At 37.4% G+C, this 17,712-nt stretch overlaps 1 protein-coding gene and 1 non-coding gene across 4 annotated transcripts in view; both read right to left on the bottom strand.

Annotated features, from left to right (window-relative positions):
• The window catches only part of OLFM3 (olfactomedin 3), a 206,587-nt gene that overhangs the window by 15,804 nt on the left and 173,071 nt on the right, over positions 1-17,712 (bottom strand). For all 3 annotated transcript variants that reach the window (XM_069479091.1, XM_069479092.1, XM_069479090.1), the window contains 2 exons: positions 11,472-11,627; positions 6,785-7,004 (listed from right to left, as the gene is read on the bottom strand). In XM_069479091.1, the coding sequence (XP_069335192.1) occupies positions 6,785-7,004; positions 11,472-11,627 (376 nt within the window). The remainder of the gene's footprint in view (positions 1-6,784; positions 7,005-11,471; positions 11,628-17,712) is intronic.
• Positions 675-781, bottom strand: LOC138391005 (U6 spliceosomal RNA). Its single transcript, XR_011234650.1, has one exon. It is a non-coding gene; the product is annotated as a U6 spliceosomal RNA (small nuclear RNA).

Below are 17,712 nucleotides of genomic sequence, written 5' to 3'. Positions count from 1 at the left end.
ATGAAAACAAGGGTGGAAAAATGTTGTGTGTTTGTGTTTTTTTTTTTCCCCCAAAGCTTTTTGGTTTTATAAAAGACACAGATATGTTTTATATTTTACATACACTGATTTATTTCTTGAAAGCAAGTTAGAACTTTTTATTTTAAAAATAAAATTTGATCTTAAACATTCTGCAGATGCTAACTTTCGTCTGCTGCATTTCAGGTGTAGTGGGAGAGTCTCCAAGGATTCAACTAGAAGAGGACATGGATGGCTCCCTACCTCTCAGTCCAGAGACAACTCATCTAAAAGCAGGTAAAGATTTTTTTAAAAAAAGCAAATGGGCATTCTCTGTAAAATGTGTTAATGTACGAAGTGTCATGCAGGAGCAGGGAGAGCGCTGTGGAAGCCCAGGCCAGGGGAACACAACCACATTACGGGACACTCAGGGAACATGTAAGGTGGGGAGAAAAAGTGTTCCAGGAAAAAGGAGACAAAATTCAATGTTCAGGAGGTGAAGAAAGCATGCACAATTGAGGAACTGAAAGATTAAAATGACTGAAGCTTAGAGTGAGTTCATGATGAGGGCGTGAGAGAAGAACTGAAGCCCTGGAGAATCAGACAGAGGCCATTTCATCAGGACAAGGCATGCAAAGGTGTTTGGATTCAATTTTAAAGGTAAACCACTTTAAAAAAAAAATATGGAACGCTTCACGAATTTGCGTGTCTTCCTTGCACAGGGGCCATGCTAATCTTCTCTGTATCGTTCCAATTTTAGTATATGTGCTGCCGAAGCGAGCACCAGGTAAACCACTTAAATACAGGTTTAACACGACAAGATTTGCATTTGGGAAGGATTACACTCAATACGTAGTGTGAAGGAGAGGGAACAACTGCAGCTAAAACATATGGTTAGGAGGCCATTGCAGTAATCCGTTTGTAAAAGGATGACCGATGCTCTGGGTGAGGGTGGTGGAAGTGAGGATGCAGAAAAGAGGTAGTTTTGAAAGATCTGTGAGAGGGGAGAAAAAAGATTTGGTGATTGTGTTGGGGGAGTGAGTCTCAAGACAGAACCAAGAATGGATCTGTGGCTTCTTTTGTACAACAATTGGGTGGATGGCTTTTCTATTCATTAAATTAAACTTATTGAGCATCTAGGAGATTTCTCTATTATTGTATGCACCCCACAAAAAAATCTCAGCCCCTGAACTTAGTACTAAGATTTAAAGTTACTGGCTTTAACATAGATCTTTGGCAAGTTAATTTAAAATTTTTGAGCATCTGTTTTAATTCAATGGCCAATGCTAATGCCCAACTCAGAGCTCTGCATAGATTAGAACTAGCACATGTAAAACAGCAGGCACAATGCCTGTTAAGTGAGCGGTAGGCACTCAATATTGCTGTAGTTACCTGTTTATGTGCTTGTTGTCCCCACTAAAATGTAAGCATCTCGACAGTAGGGGGAAATGGTCTCCTAGCCATCTTTGCATCTGCTAATACCTAGCAAAGTGCCAGCATTAGGGAGTTAATAAATATTTGTCAAATGTGCAAGTAAGAACATTTAGCAAATAATTTGGCTTCCCTTTTAAAAACTAATTCGGCATAAACAGCAAAGACAGTAACCCAAAGTCTTACCACTTGTGACCTCAAGTTCCTAATGCTACTGATACTTAAAAATGAAGTCTCGAAACCATTTGTGTTAATAGAAGGATGCAGCCAGTAGATGCACTTTGCTTCACTAGATGGCACTGAACCATTGCCCTAAAACAGAACTAGCAAGAAGGAGTTGGGGGGCAGAGAACTAGAAAGCTGGAAAGCCTGATTATAATCTCCATTAAATATCTTTTGGTGATCTCAGGGGATGGTGTATGAGCTTTAACCATGCTTTTTCAGTCAAATTCTCACATACATATAATTATATTCTCACGTCTAGGAAGGTGATATGATTTAATTAAGCACAGGGGATTTATTCTATTCGATCTCTCATAGGAGAAAATTAAGCACTTCGGAAAGGGCCTTAATTACTGTACCTCACGCAGGCCACTAGGGTGCATTGCTGTTGAAGCGTTTTGCTAACTTCTATTTTCTCCAAACCTTTAATTCTCTAGTAGAAATGAGGTAAATGGTGCCCTGGTGGTCTCAATGACATGTGATTCCCTCAGGGCCTTACTTATGATTTGGGAGTAACTTAGACATTACAGGCAATAAGACTAGTTTGTTTTTTAGTATTTTAAAATTCATGTGATGTACTCTGTAACATTTTCCTAAAAGCAACCCACGCTGAAAAAGTGAGGGGAAATGCATCCATCATTGTTGCAATTTTATTGTCTCTCTCCTCAATCCATTTCTACCCTCTGCTAACTGGCCGTGTGGGTTGAGAGGTGCTTGTGAAGAGCGAAGATGCCATTGATGAATGAGTCTTCTTGCTCTTGTTACTACATTGCTGATCCTATAATTATCCAGTGTCCCACTCTAGATATGAGCAGCATAGCAACTGGATTTTAGACCTTTTTGGAACATTGAACCTCTGATACGTTTTTCTTTTCACTCTTTCCGTTAATGGTGCTGATGTTGACAAATGTCTTTTTTCTCCCCCAAGACCACGTGTTCTGATATTTTGATATTTGAGCACTTAATTATGAGATAATACTAGGCTTGGAGTTAAAAGGATTCTCAGAGATGAATTGATCCAACCTGTACCAATTGCCAGGAAATGTAAATACTTATTGATAAATACCTGTGCCAATTGCCAGGAAATGCAAATACTAAGAAGTGTAGCACTATGACCTAGTGTGCCACACTAGAAATTATGTCTGATTTCTTCTGCCACTGTATGTATGTATGTGTGTAAATATATATGACCAGACACATTCTTTCAATTGGATTGGTTTGTTTTTTAAAATATGAAGATTTGGCCGGGCGCGGTGGCTCACGCCTGTAATCCTAGCACTCTGGGAGGCCGAGGCGGGTGGATCGCTCAAGGTCAGGAGTTCGAGACCAGCCTGAGCGAGACCCCGTCTCTACTAAAAATAGAAAGACATTATATGGACACCTAAAAATCTATATAGAAAAAATTAGCCGGGCATAGTGGCGCATGCCTGTAGTCCCAGCTACTCGGGAGGCTGAGGCAGTAGGATCGCTTAAGCCCAGGAGTTTGAGGTTGCTGTGAGCTAAGCTGACACCACGGCACTCACTCTAGCCTGGGCAACAAAGTGAGACTCTGTCTCAACAAAAAAAAAAAAAAAAAAAATATGAAGATTTATTTACTTATTTTTTCAGGGACCATGTGGCTTTCTACTTCACATAATTAGAATATCTCTGCTTCGACATTGTTTTAAACTGAAATTAACTGTTGTGGTCCAGGTGATAAATATTCTCTCTTCTTGGGGGGTGCTTAGTAAGTAGTTAATTGACAAACTTGGTGGAATGGACAAAACTACCCAGTTCTTGAGACAAAAAGCATAAAAGAGTTCACTTCATTCTTTGTGGCACTGGGCTCTCTACTAAATGAACAGGGAGCCAAGGGCTGCTAATAATCTAGGAAAACATTTATGAAATGTAAGAACTATTTTCAATATTTTATAGAGTCATGTCAATGAGCTCATCTAGTAACCATATCATTAAATAAGAAAGTTGAATATCAATTTTATTGCTGTCTGATATTTGTATGATGTTGCTTGCTAGATTTTGTGTTTTAGATTAGTTAAAATAAAAATGAATGTTAATTAATGTAGTTTATTCGACAGTCACATTTTTCAAACTTTGTGGTCCCTGAGGGAAAGTTATAAAAAAGGGTCTGTGATGTTAAATATATACATATATATAATTATAAATCAAGTCCTAAAGTTTAAGAGCACCATAGAAATATTATCCAAGGTACAGTAAGTAGAATGAAAAGGATGAATTCATGTCCACTTAGATTAACACTCTTGGTCCAAAATATCATTTCAACAACTTCTGTATTGGAGGAGGTTGCATGTGGGGAGTTATATGTGGATTAGAAAAAACAAACAAACGGTGTTTTGAAAGAGCTGAGGAGAGTGTGGAATTACCCAACTGCAGTAGAAATTATTTCCAGCTAAGTAAACTCAGACAGGATAGATATAGAAGTAAAGTTCATTTCTAAATTTGAGCAAAGCCCAAAAGCTTTCTCTGTTAATCATTCAAAAACATATCTCACACAATGTAAGGTTCAAGGAGTTTACTAGCTAGACCCACCCTATTGCCTCTCCTTGCATTTAGTAGAGTCCACTTGTACTTAGCAGATGCCCAGTCTCAGCATGCAATGCCTTTGTGCTCAGGCTTATTGCGACATGCTAAGAATAAAAGAGTGACTTGATTCTCAGGATCTGGACTGGTTCATCTATAACAAATGGACTTCTGCCAAAGAAAGTCAAAGCTCTCTACAGACCAGTCTTGTATGCTTCGTTAACAGAAAATCTTTAACCAGATATTTTATGAGGTAATCAAATATGCATCTGGATACTTCTTTGTAACTTCCAAAGTAACGTGGATACGGAGGACACTATGTAATTCTTGGTTTGAGATTTTCTTATTTGGTGGAGACATCATCTGGCAAGCTATGTAACTAATATGAGCATTGAACTAAAGCTATTTCTTGATTAGAAAAGAATAAAATACAACAGCAGAATTTCTTTATGTCAGTAATGTTTACGTATTGTACATTGACCATAAACTCCAGAACTTGATTTATAAGAGCAGAGCATTATGAAAGAGGTATTTAAATCCCATGTCAAATAAATAACTTTTACCTTGTCTAGTCTTAATCACGCCTATGTTATTTTTGACTTAAAGATTATGTGGCTAAAAGGATGCATTTTTTCTACAAGTAAAACAGATCATTTCCTTCCCTCGAAAATGCTAATACTCTGCTAAAAAGTTTAGAGATTATTCCTATGCCTCCTTACAGAATTATCAGCAAATATTTATTGAGTAATTTTTCTTTGCCAGGTAGTTTACTAGGCATTGGGAGATACAGAATGTAGAGTGAACATAATAAAGATTACTTTTGTCCTCATGGAAGAAAAGTCTAGCAAGAGACATTCAATTACACATGCAATGATAACAAAACATGAAAAGTCCAATAATTAGTGAAATGCCAGGGATTGTGAGTACCCAGAAGGACATACAAGCTAGTCTGGGAAGGTAATGAAGGATCCTGGCAAGATATAACATTTAAGCTGAGACCTGAAGAATGACTAGGGGTCCGTCACACGTGGCGGTTGAAAATGTGTTGATAGAGAAAGCACATAGGGGAAAGAGCGTTGCAGGAGCAGGAACAAACAGCATCTCACAACAGCCCCATGGTAAGAGAGTACAAGGCACACACAGCAGGGACTTAGTGTGTGAAGGAAATAGTGGCAAAACCTGAGACTGGAGAAATAGGGAGGGCCCCACATGAAGGGCCTCAATAGCCATGGACTGTATCCTATGACACAAGAAATTCATAGGAGATTTTAAGCAGAGCAAAATGATTTCAGATTTATACTTCAGAAAAAAATCCCTTTGGCAATAATGTGGACAATGGGTTGGAGAGAAGCAAGAGCTACAGGCATGGAACCTACACGGTTGATGGTTAGCAGACCAGGTATAAATGAAAAGGTGTGGACCTTGCCTGACGAGGAGTAAGGAGCTGAGATTCCAGCCCCTGTGTTGCCTTCAGGTGAACGTTATTTCCTTCTGTTTAATTTTGTTAAATTCTCTTGGAAATCCTGCGATGACTACAGTGGAGGCTTAGGTGTGGTGATTTCCCACATTGCCTTGAGGCTGAGATAACTGAATGCAACACTTTGTATTTTGGGCTCTCTTTTTAACATTTTAAGCACATTTGTAAAATAATCTTTAAATTGTTTTTGTAAGCCATTCAAATTTTATTTTAAATGTTCACATTTATTCACTGACGTTTTCTTTATTAGAAATTGATGAATCATTTTTTTTTCCAAATGCTCCTCTTCCCAGTTCGTTTCCCATTCCAGAAAATCATTTCTTTACCTTGAAACAACACTTGTCTATGGTTACTGAGCTGCCTTCCCAGCCATGTCACCTCATGTCAACAACTGAAGGATTACTTCGAAATGGACATACGATCCCTTCTTATCCAATTCATGGCTACTTGCTTTTTTGCATTTAAGTTGCATACTACTCCCATGGTGACTTCAATTGAATAATTAGTTCATGGATGCACTGGCAGAGTTTGTAAACTCAGACCAGATGGAACCATGCATTTTAGGAGGCAAGAACTACAGTCCATAAGCCCATGTCACATGCTTGACCGCTTGCACAGTGGTGACTATTTAAGTAGGTTTCTTGAGTAGATGAGAGCAGTTGATGGCAATTCTACATAGTGGAGAAATTGTTTTGGTTTGTTTTGATCATTGCTGTTTCACGTTTGGTCCCTGGGTGACTTCCTTTTCCCTAGCCTCTGACTTTCTCCGTTACCAAAAATGATTCCCCTCCCCCCTAGCCAAGCAATAATTGGCCCTCATGTATTTAAAAATAAAATTTATTTTCACTAGCATAGCCAATCGAGTTGGCTGTAGTTACCAGACTACTAACTTCAAGCCACCAAATAGTAACACAGTGATCTAAAAATCAGGAAACTTTTTAATCAAGCACTGAGGGCCCAAATGTGCTTAACTTATTAAAGAACACTTTGCACTTAGAAAACAGGCACTGGTTTCCTGATAATTAGGTACTTTATGACTTATTTGCAAAACATCAGCATTCAGTTTTCATTGAAACTACTTAAACATGCAACTTAGGCAAATGACAATTTTCTACTCACTTAGCTTTTTCATGCAGTCACGAAGTCTGGTTTCCAAGCTCAGCACCCTTTGATGCAGTTCCTCATAGTCATAGGCACCGATTTCTTCCTGAATCCCAGTGAGGACGGCCGACAGATTCCGGATTTCCTCCTTGAACTGGGTGATTAACTTGGCGTCTGTTTTGTACTGTTCCAGCACAGGGATCAAGGGCAGCAGCTCGTCCATCTTCTCTTTCAATTCCTGTGAAAAGCAGCCAATCGTTCCTGAGAGTCATTTAAAACAGATTAAGCAGCAATGTTCTTTTTATTATGATACTTAAAAGAGATTATTAAAACTGCTTTGGAATTCCTTATTGATTTTTGGTTGAAATTAGGTGTTCTGTGAAAATACAAGTGGCCACATGATCATCAGTCGTAGAGCCACTTATTTCAGCTTTTCCATACAAGACTCTCCCTTTAGATGGTTACAGGCTTTTTAAATAAAACAAATTGGTCTTTAACATAATTAGAAAAACTTCCTATGGTAGTAATTTTGGGTATTATCTCACCTTCTGGTAGCATTTCATCAAGTGAACAATGCATTATTTAGTTAGGAAATACAAGCAGGGTTCATCTTCTAATTATGAATTATGAAAGTGATTGAAAATAGATCAACTACCCTATGACTGTTGAGTTAATTCTAATTACCCACCTACTAAATGTCTATGTGATAGGGGTGCATTCAGGAAATTTTCGAGTCTGGATCAGCTTTTTCCTAACACTCAAAATTTTTCCAATCATGGTCATCCACCGCTTTGTTTTTCCATTGTGCTCAGGTATTCCTAGCTCTTTTCAATATCCATCTTAGCACTACTTCATTAGCAAAGTAACTTCAGTAAGCATCATAAATCATGCAAAGCTTCCCAAAGCTCAAAGAAATGCATGTTGATGTTTACCATTCTGAATTATTACCTATTCTCTGACTCCATTTGTTTTAGCCTAGATAATTTAGAGGTCATTATGTAAGGCAGAATTGCTTACTCGTTTAGTGAATTAACTCTTTAAGAAGCCAATGTGCATAGTTTATGTAACAGATGAGCCAGTTGCACAGTTGTTTGAAACGGAAATGTTGATTTTAGTCAAGAGAATAAGAAGTAAATGTTGTCAAGCAGCATTCCTTATTCCTTACTCAACTCAGGACTTAGCCACACCTGCAGTTTCACCTGCAGTTTCTGGACGTGCCACCTTTACTTCTTTCCCTCTAACTTAGTGGTAGTGGCCAACAAAGGTATTCCAGGACTTTGATTCAATTGTGAATTTACTGCAGATGATATCATTTGTGGGAAGAGCTGTCCCTCTCATGATTATTTGAGAATAATCCATAGCTGTTGTCAGAAACCATGTTGTACACTAACTTAAGGAGCTGAAAGTTGTATTTTTAAATTACATTCAGAAGATGTTATTATAATTGCATTAAAATAGCAGGAGCTCTCATTGCTGTCCTTATTAATGGGCTTGTGTTTCTTGCGGGGAAATTTCTACTTGCTCTGTGAGTTCGGAAATCTTTGAATTTGTCCACATGTGCATGTAGAGTGGGAGGCTACAGAGAGTCTTAATAATGAGAAACATTCATAAATAAATATCACAGTCAAAAAGCAGAATCTCAGAGCTTTGCTCATTGTGGGGGGCTTATTTTGAAATAAATTTATTAGTTTGAGCATCTTTTGGCATCCCTAAAGGAAGACACAATTGTTTCATTAGCGTTTTAATGAGAAGAGTTCCGTTGGTATCATTTGCTACATATTAATATTATATCAAATGTAACAATGAAAGGTTTTATATTTTACTATGGGCATATTTAAAAGAGAACAATTCAATGTCAAAATTTTGGTAGATTTTTTTCCCCTCAATTAAAAATTAGGGTTTTTTTTTAATCTTTTCAACAGTTCATTATTTATTATTGGCAATCAATTTTGAAACTCTAGAAACTTGTCAGAGAGCAGTAGAAAGTCCAACCAATGAGCAGATAAAATACCTAAAAGGTTAAAGTAGGAGAGCATGATCTGTGTTTGTTAATCCCTTCTATGATTTCACCTTGTACTATGTTGCTCTTACAAAAGTAGCAGCTAGAATATCTTGCCCAACAACAATCTCTTCATATAAGAATGACAGCCTCAAATATGATAGCTAGCATAAACTTTCCATCTGAAAGAGTGTTGAGGACAAAACCTAATTAGTGTTTCTGATTAGATGAAAACTGTGTATCAGAAATTTTAAGGTATTCTTCAATGTTCAATTTTGGAGTGTTCCATTTTTTCTTCTCAAATATGGTACCTCAGCACCTAGAGTAAAATCTGACTCATAGTAGGACTTGATAAATAAATAAATTCAACAAATATATGTTGAGCAGATAATTATTATTGTTATTTTTAATTCAGAGAGCTTAAATCCACCTGGATAGGCAGTGTAGCATTGGCAATGGGAGGTGTAAATCTGGAGCTGGACTTTGTGGGTTTGAATCTTGTTTCCCATACATATTAGATATATGACCCTGGACAAATCACTCAACCTCTTTCTGCATCAGTTTCCTTATCTGCAAAATGGGGATAAAAGTAGTGCCTACCTCACACTATTTTGAGGGTTAAATTAGTTAAGGTATTTAAAGTCCTCAGACCTGGGCCTTGGATATGTGTAACTGTTCAGAAAAATATTTTTACTATCATTATTGTTATTTGGATTTTGACAGACAACTTCCGCATATACTTGGATTACATGAACTAGGAAAATCAAATCATTATATCACATGATATTGCCTGAAAATTAATTTTTCTTTATCAGGTAGCCTGGCTGCTACTAGGCAATTTACAGTCTAGGCAAATTATTTCTTTTGGTTTCTCTCAGCTTTGTATGAGGTTTGTTTCCTGATCTTCTCCCAAGAGTTCCCAAACATGCACAGGCTTCATCATACATCCCCAGCCCTGCCAACCCTGGCACGCTCAAGCTGTCCTTTGGCTTCACAGAATTCTTACTACCTCATCCATCTGCACCAGGCAGCCCGAGCTCCTCTCCTCCTCTGCCTGTTCCTTCTGGGAACGCTTTCCCTGCACCTGAAGTACCAGCTTACCACATCCTACTTTGCTGATGACCTCAGCATTGGGTTCGCATTATTGCTTTACCATCTACCCTGACCCTGAGCACTGAAAACTGACATTGAAAATCTTTTGGTTATCTTGATTCTCCCCCGCCCCACCCGTAATTCAGGACTGAGGAGGGTCCTAGTTCAAAACTGCTTTCTTAAACAGTGCTGAATCTCATAACTATTCCCTTGGTATTTTTCAACAAAATTAATCACTCCTCCCTTTGTGCTCTCTTAAGTAATGCTTATGCCTCTATTCATCAATTTCGCTTGCCTGTTAGCTGTCTTTCACATAAGAGAGATTACATAGTATGCATCTAGCTACATAGTATGCATCTAGCGCTACTTTGTGCATGGTAGGTGCTCAATAAATACCGGTTAAAATTAATTCTTTTGCTCCTCTGCCTTATATGCTTTTTTTTTTTGTTTACCATTTCCCCATAAAGTCTCTATTTATACAGTTCATTCATTCTCCCATTTCCAATATTCTTCATATTTATTGTATCTTCCAGGTCTTGCTCTAATTAGTTTTAATTTTTGTACCTCCTGGCTTTGGTTACCTCTCTCTTTAACTTAATGCTCATGATTCTTCACTTCTGTCCCTTCTCTTGTCAATACCCTAAACTTTCTTGCCCTTTTTCCTTCTGTTGTGACCTTCTGGTAAAATTTTAATGGGTTAAGCGCTTTATTTGCTTCTAGACCTTGCTACTCAGTCTCCTGAACACCATTAAAAAAAATTACAAAACCATGAAGCTTTCTGCCACGTTAAAATGTGTTATGCAGAGACCCTGCTGTGTGTTCCTGGCCAGCTCCCCACCTGTCACCATTATGTACACAAAGCACTTCTTTCCTTGACCAAGTGCCTGAATTCAGGTCCACTCCCGCAACCTTAGCAGTGAATCTCGCTTCCTAATTTTCAGGGAAAACAGAGGCTGAGTGGGCAACCACAATGTGCTTTATAAATTGTGTGCTGTGCCTCTGAAATGCAGATAATTTACTTTTAATTAAGAGGCTCAAATGGCATTATCAGCCCAAGATTTTTTCTTAAAATTCATAACTTTTTCATCCATAGTTAATGAAATTCAACATTAGCATGCTTTTTCCCTCCATTTCCAGTGTTTCTAGATAATTGCCCATGAAACACATAAACTCTAGAAAAAGGTTTTATTTGTATAGAATTATGAAGCAACTCTCTTTACATGCTCTTATTAGTGGTATTTTTGCCTCTTTTAATAATTCATATCTTCTACGTTTCTCCTCATATTAGCAGGGCATAAAATCATCAGAGAAACTTTGATACTTTAATTATTAATTTTCTTCAGGAGTTCCCTTTGTCTTAGACATTGAAGTACCTGTAAAACTATCCTAAAATTCTACCTAGTCCTAGGAGGATGAGACTCTTTATAGGAAGGCTTCTATGCATTCCTGCCAGCTAATGGTCAGTTTCAGTGGAGAGATGATTAAATCCCCCATGAGTCTTTAACCTTGCACATATGGGCCAATGCACAGTTATTTCTAGCTGAGTGCCCTTCTGGCTGTCCATCCCACTCAGTGTCTCATTTGGATTGACAAAATTGCAGAAGTCAGACCTACTTGAAAATGTTTGGTCATTAGCGTCTTCCGATCATCTTCAATCTGCCGAAACTTGGCCTTCAGCCCTTTCATCTGAGTTTCCATTTTTAAAACATATTGGAAATCTCTCTGAGTCCTCAAGTTTAAGACTTCAATAGACTGGGACATGTTCTGAACCTGTTAAACAAGACCATTGGCTATACATTACTGTCTGTTTACAGCTATATGCAATCAGTACAGAAGTAGCAAAAATAGCATTAACATAAAGAACCAGAAGTGCAAATCCAAAATTTCATTTGTGCACAGAACATTTTCAGAAGAACAATTCTTCGTGATGAACATTCAAAGAATTCAGCAAGTGAAAATTATACCTGGGCAGGAAATTTTAAAAATGGGCCTTTTAGCATTGGAAATGACTGAATACAAATGAGTTTGATACGTTAGAAAAATAAATTTTATAAATAGAATTTTCATTTCAAGGCTTTGTAAGATTATAACACTCCATGCTGTAAAATGCCAAAAGAAGTTGCCTCTGTAAGTACTGATTCTGACTTCTTAAAGATCTGGGATGCTTAGCAATTGTGGATAGTAGTGAAGTGCCCAATAGACCTAGAATGCATTCTTTCCAGTACAGTTACTTCACGATGAGTCTAAAGTACTCCCAGGGGTGAGACAGAATTGACCAAGATAAGTGGCTGGAACACCTCTGAAATTGAACAGCCTACTGTTTAAGGGACCTGGAAAAGGGCAACTGCGTCAAATACCTGGTAGGCCACAAACACACGTTAAGTTCACGGCACTATCCCAGGTTCATTGAACCCTGGGCTATTTAGAAGTTGAAAAGAGGTTACTCTACAAAGCATGCAAAAACAAGAGGAAAAAAAGGCTGCTTTAATTTTTGTGGCAGCAAAAATCTGAAAACAAAGTGAAAGCTTCTAATAATGGGGGAGCTGTGAAATGAATTGAGGAATGGGATATGAATGAGCCATTATAAAGAATAAGATAAATCTCTATACCATTGGTACTCAAAGTATTGTCTTTAAGCAACAACTCTGGCATCCCCTTGGAGCTGGTCAGAAATGCACAATCTCAGGACCCACCCAGAGCTACTGATTCAAAATCTGCATTTTATCAAGATCCCCGAGTGATTCCTATGTCTTTTAAAGTTTGAGAAGCACTGCTCAACATGGAAAGATTTCCATGAGAGAAGCAAACACAAAGATCTTTATATAATTTGATCCTTTTAGTCTAAATCAAATACAGACACAGCACACACATATAAAAGAACCTAGAGTATATAAGCAAAAAATCATGAAGAAAGCTATGGAAGGATCAGAGGAATACATATTAGGTTGTTAATATTAGTTTTCTAGGGAGAGGTAAGAAATAAATATTACAGAAAAAGATTCCCGGATATATGTATACATACATAGTATATGTATAAATCCATTTGCATAGAATTACATATTTTATTTGCATAAATGAATATATGAAAGCATGAACACAAAAAATGATGGTAGAATTTCAGGTGAGTTTTATTTTGTTTCATATATTTTAATGTTATTCTATTTATTTTTTAATGAACGTATTTATGGAATCAGTAAAAAGTTATTTTCATTGAAAAAAATTGTGAATTACAAAGGGATGATTTGTTCAGAGACATGTTTTTGTCATCAGCTAAAGTCACAAAACTTAGTGAACCAGCAGCTGCAAAGAACCCGTGATCAATACATTCCTTAGAACAGTAACATTCAGCAAAGGGAGGTGCCTCAGTCTGCTTAAGTTCTTCCACTTTTTTTTGCCAGACAAGGTCAATTTCCCTTTTTCTTTCCTCTGCTGTCACGATCCATAGACCTGCCCTCCATGAATCCCACCTTGTTGGGACATGTCACAGTCTGGTTTACCTTAAAACTAACTGTGTAATGAGGGTTCGAGGTAGGAGCAGGGAAGTGGTTGTCCCTCTGTAAGCTCCATGGGGTTAGAAGCTGTGTAGCTATGTCTTACTCACATCTTTCATTTCTAAGACCATACACAGAACCAGGCACAGAATAAGAGCTCAATAAATATTTTTATTGAGTAAAATTATCATGGGTTTCTATTAGTATAATGAGTAAACAGAACTTTAATATTTTACAAAGAGTTTTCCTTCTCCTGTTACTGGTTAAGCTATAGCATATATGACAATCAAATGTGTTTTAATTTGCTATCATTCTGACATTCAGAAAGCTTCCTTTTTTTTTTTTTTTTGAGACAGAGTCTCACTGTGTCTCCCGGGCTAGAGTGCCATGGTGTCAGCCTACCTCACAGCAACCTCAAACTCCTGGGCTCAAGCGATCCTTCTGCCTCAGCCTCCTGAGTAGCTGGGACTACAGGCATGCACCACCACGCCCGGCTAATTTTTTCTATATATATTTTTAGTTGTCCAGATAATTTCTTTCTATTTTTCAGTAGAGATGGGGTCTTGCTCTTGCTCAGGCTGGTCTCAAACTCCTGAGCTCAAAGGATCCTCCCGCCTCAGCCTCCCAGAGTGCTAGGATTACAGGCGTGAGCCACCATGCCCAGCCAAGCTTCCTTTTTTTAATCTTTAGTGCAGCCCAAAATTACTGAGACAACTTTGAAAGCATGATAACTCCATCATAGATAAATGCAATGCTTTCAAAATAATTGTCTAACTTCATTTATGGTTAAGCATGAATAAAGAAAAGCCATTTGTGTTAAGGAAACCATCATTAGCATGGGCGATAGCCTCCTAATAATTCCACGTGCCTAGGCAGAGTTCATACAATTAGAAAATGATGGGTGGGAGAAGGTATTCTGGATAAAGTTAAAATAGCCTCTCTCTTATTTTTGTCTCTGACTCACCTTATCAAGATAATTTTCAACTTCATCTGTGCTGTGGGAAAATGCACCAAGAGAATTTTTGCTGAGACTTCATTGTGAGCTTCCATATCACAGAATCATGTGTGACTATCAGAGTTACGTTTGGGGTAGTGGCTAGAGATAGAGCTAATTGGACTCTGGGTTGTCTTAGCTTTTCCTGTTGGCTGTAGCCAGGATTGTTTAGTTTCCCACTGGTGATAGAGACCCACTGAGCAACAGTTTCCTGATGCTATGTGAGATTGGATACCCATTGTTAACACTTGTAGAAGGAGACCTGTCATCTGTGATTTCCCTTCTAATCTGCTTGTCTCTGACGTTCTGCAATTCAGCTTTCCATACCTGTCCCTGTGCTTAGACCCTCTCTGCCTAGTTTGGCAAACTTGTCCCCTTCACTGATAATTCTTTTGAACTCTTTATGTATCCTGGTTCTTTGTACAAATAAAATACCTGAGGCCTTTCTGAACTTAAACACAAATTAGCTTAGATTTTCACTCTCATTCATAATCACTGTGAAGGATACTTGAAAAAAAGTTCTATGGTTCAATATGTTTAGATAGCCTTGGTTTAACAAAAATAAACAGATTTCTTGACTGGGGGAGTCCACAGAACCTTTAGTATTAAATTACATGTTAAAAATTTTCACGAGTGAAGTATCATGTATGGTGTTTCTTTTAAACGTGTTTTATTGGTGAGGATGTTGCCAGTTTGCATTCCAAACATCATACTTTAGGAAGTACTCACCTAGGCAATGAAGGACATCTTCAACTGTACAGAGAAGTTATATAGTTAACAGATACGTTTTCAGGTGAACAATTTTAGTTTTGGCGTACTAAGACCTGAAATACTGTGAAACCAACTGTATTTTTTTTCTAATGTTCAGTAATATAAATCCTTGTGAAGAGTTTTGGACAGAGCATCACTTATGTAAGTGTGGGTACCGCCAGTGGCATTTTGTATGACACTGGTATGGTGTCGAGAAAATGCAAACCGGTCTGATGATATAGCCCACAACTTACTGGATGAGTGACATTAGAAAGTTTTTAACCTCAAAAAGCACCAGTGTACTTTTGTGCAAACTCAGATAACTATCTCTTCTGTAAGGAATGACTGGAATAGATAAAAATGTAATATAAAATATAATAATCGAAATTATTATTATTAATGTTTTTATTAATATTTCCTTATATATGAATAAATCAATTCTTTTGATTAACAGTGAATGGGCTATTTAAAAGTCACACCCCTGCTTGCCCTCTGGTACCCTGGATACACGTGGAACTCTAGAGAAGTCAGCAAGGGCCTGGGTCAGTCTGAAACAGAATGCTGGTTTCAGGTGTCTTTTCTTTGCATCAGTGTAGCAAACCAGGGCTACTTACCTCCCTCGGGCCACTGTAAAATAGTGCACCCAATTTACTACTCCTCTGTTGGCATAAAACTATCACATGGTAAATTTAATAAATCTAACTTGTGGTGACCTCAGTTTTGTTGATAAATTTTGTTTTTTTGTCATTTAAGTATTAATGCATTTTTAATGGTGTGATATTTTAGAACATCTTCAAACATTCAGACAAATTACATATTGGATGGAGTGGTCATATTAATTTCTATGATTGCTTTCAACTAACATCATGTTCATGTTTTTTTTTTTTGCCTATTCATCCCTCACTAATTCCTAATTTTATCAAATCTCTGAAATATGTTTTACTTTGAACCTGTAGAGGGAGTTAGCCACTTCCTGACATTTATACTTTATTTGAATTTTTTCAACTGAGTTTTGAAGAAATGTTTGAATCTCTGTGTGTGCATGCAATACTATATTGAAAAAGATAAAGTTATGGTGTCTAAGAAAGTATTTCTCACCATAGTTGATGCAGAAAAAAATTTTTTTTTAGAAAAAAATTGAATTGAAAATAGAAAATTGAATTGAGAATAGAAAAATTGATGCAGAATGTCAATAATATGAGAGGAAATAAAATTTAATAGGACAAGCAAAATTGGATATAAAAAAAATTTGTTTTTTGACCCAAGGTCTCATTCTGTTGCCCAGGTTAGAGTGCAGTGGCATAATCATAGCTCACAGCAACCTCAAACTCCTGGGCTCAAGCAATCCTCCTGCTTCAGCCTCCTGAGCAGCTGGGACTACAGGCTTGTACCACCATGCCCGATTAATTTTTCTATTTTTTGTAGAGATGGGTTCTTGCTATGTTGCTTAGGATGGTCTCCAATTCCTGGGCTCAAGTAGTCTTCCTGCCTTGGCCTCTCAAAGTGCTAGGATTACAGGCATGAGCCACCATGCTGGGCTGGATGCAAAATATTAAAACATTTTACTAACATAATTAATTTTCCCAGTAATCAAATAAAATTAAACGATGTATTTGAACTTTTTATAGGAATAAAGGAAATCAAGATTGAAAACATTACCCCAAAATAAACATAATTCATATGTCATGACTTCTAATAGGTAAGAGGCCCATTAACTAGATCCATTAATTTGAATTAAAGTGACATATGCTCTTGTCTGGATGACAGATATTGAGGGAGCAGGGAGGATGGGATCTTACCATAAAAGGAGGCTTAAGAAGAGAGAGCCAATAGGTGATGATGGCTCCAAAGAGAGGGTAAGGAGAAACAGACTAAGCTTTGTAGAAAAACATGAAAAAAAAAAACTTCTTGCAATCTTAGAACATCAATATATTTCCAAACAATGTACACAGAAGAAACTGATTTTCATTATATGGCAGTGGAAGAAAGTTGTCATGGCAGACTTGAAAATGTGTGAAGTAGGAGTGTCTATATTAACAAACTTGATGTTTTCATGTTTCTAGCTTCTCCTAATTTTCTGTTAGAAATTTTCTATTCAATGCCATAGATGTGTGGGTGATCATGGGAATGATATTGCACAAAGTGAATTGTTGAGCATGAAGTCCTCTAAAACAAATACTACCTAATTTATCTTATTATCCCTGATGATATTTAAAATTCAAACATGTTGTCATCCTTCCATCAGTCTGGCCACCCCAGCTGTCCTCCTCCATTCAGAACCCAGCACAGTGAAAGTCTGAATGAGGATAATTGAAAGAACCATTCATTGGTTCCCCCCTACCCCTGTATGCCACCCCCCTCCCCCGCCAAGTAAACATAAATAAGCTTTCATGGGCTGACTTTTATCTGTAAAAGAGAATAAATTAAGAGCATTCTGCGTTTAATTGTTATGAATCCAGCTCATGTAAATTATGGAGAAAATGATACTGAATGAAATTGAAGAGCTTAATGTTCAAAGGAATGACTTTGAGAATGATGATAAATACTTCAAATTATTTATTATCTGTCCAGATAGCTTTCACATTGTATGTCATTATTTCAACTTCCTTGCAAGGTTGTT

The sequence above is a fragment of the Eulemur rufifrons genome, chromosome 8, assembly GCF_041146395.1.
Source record: "Eulemur rufifrons isolate Redbay chromosome 8, OSU_ERuf_1, whole genome shotgun sequence".
NCBI classification, from domain to species: Eukaryota; Metazoa; Chordata; class Mammalia; order Primates; family Lemuridae; genus Eulemur; species Eulemur rufifrons.
This window is presented reverse-complemented; position numbering and strand designations above follow the sequence as displayed.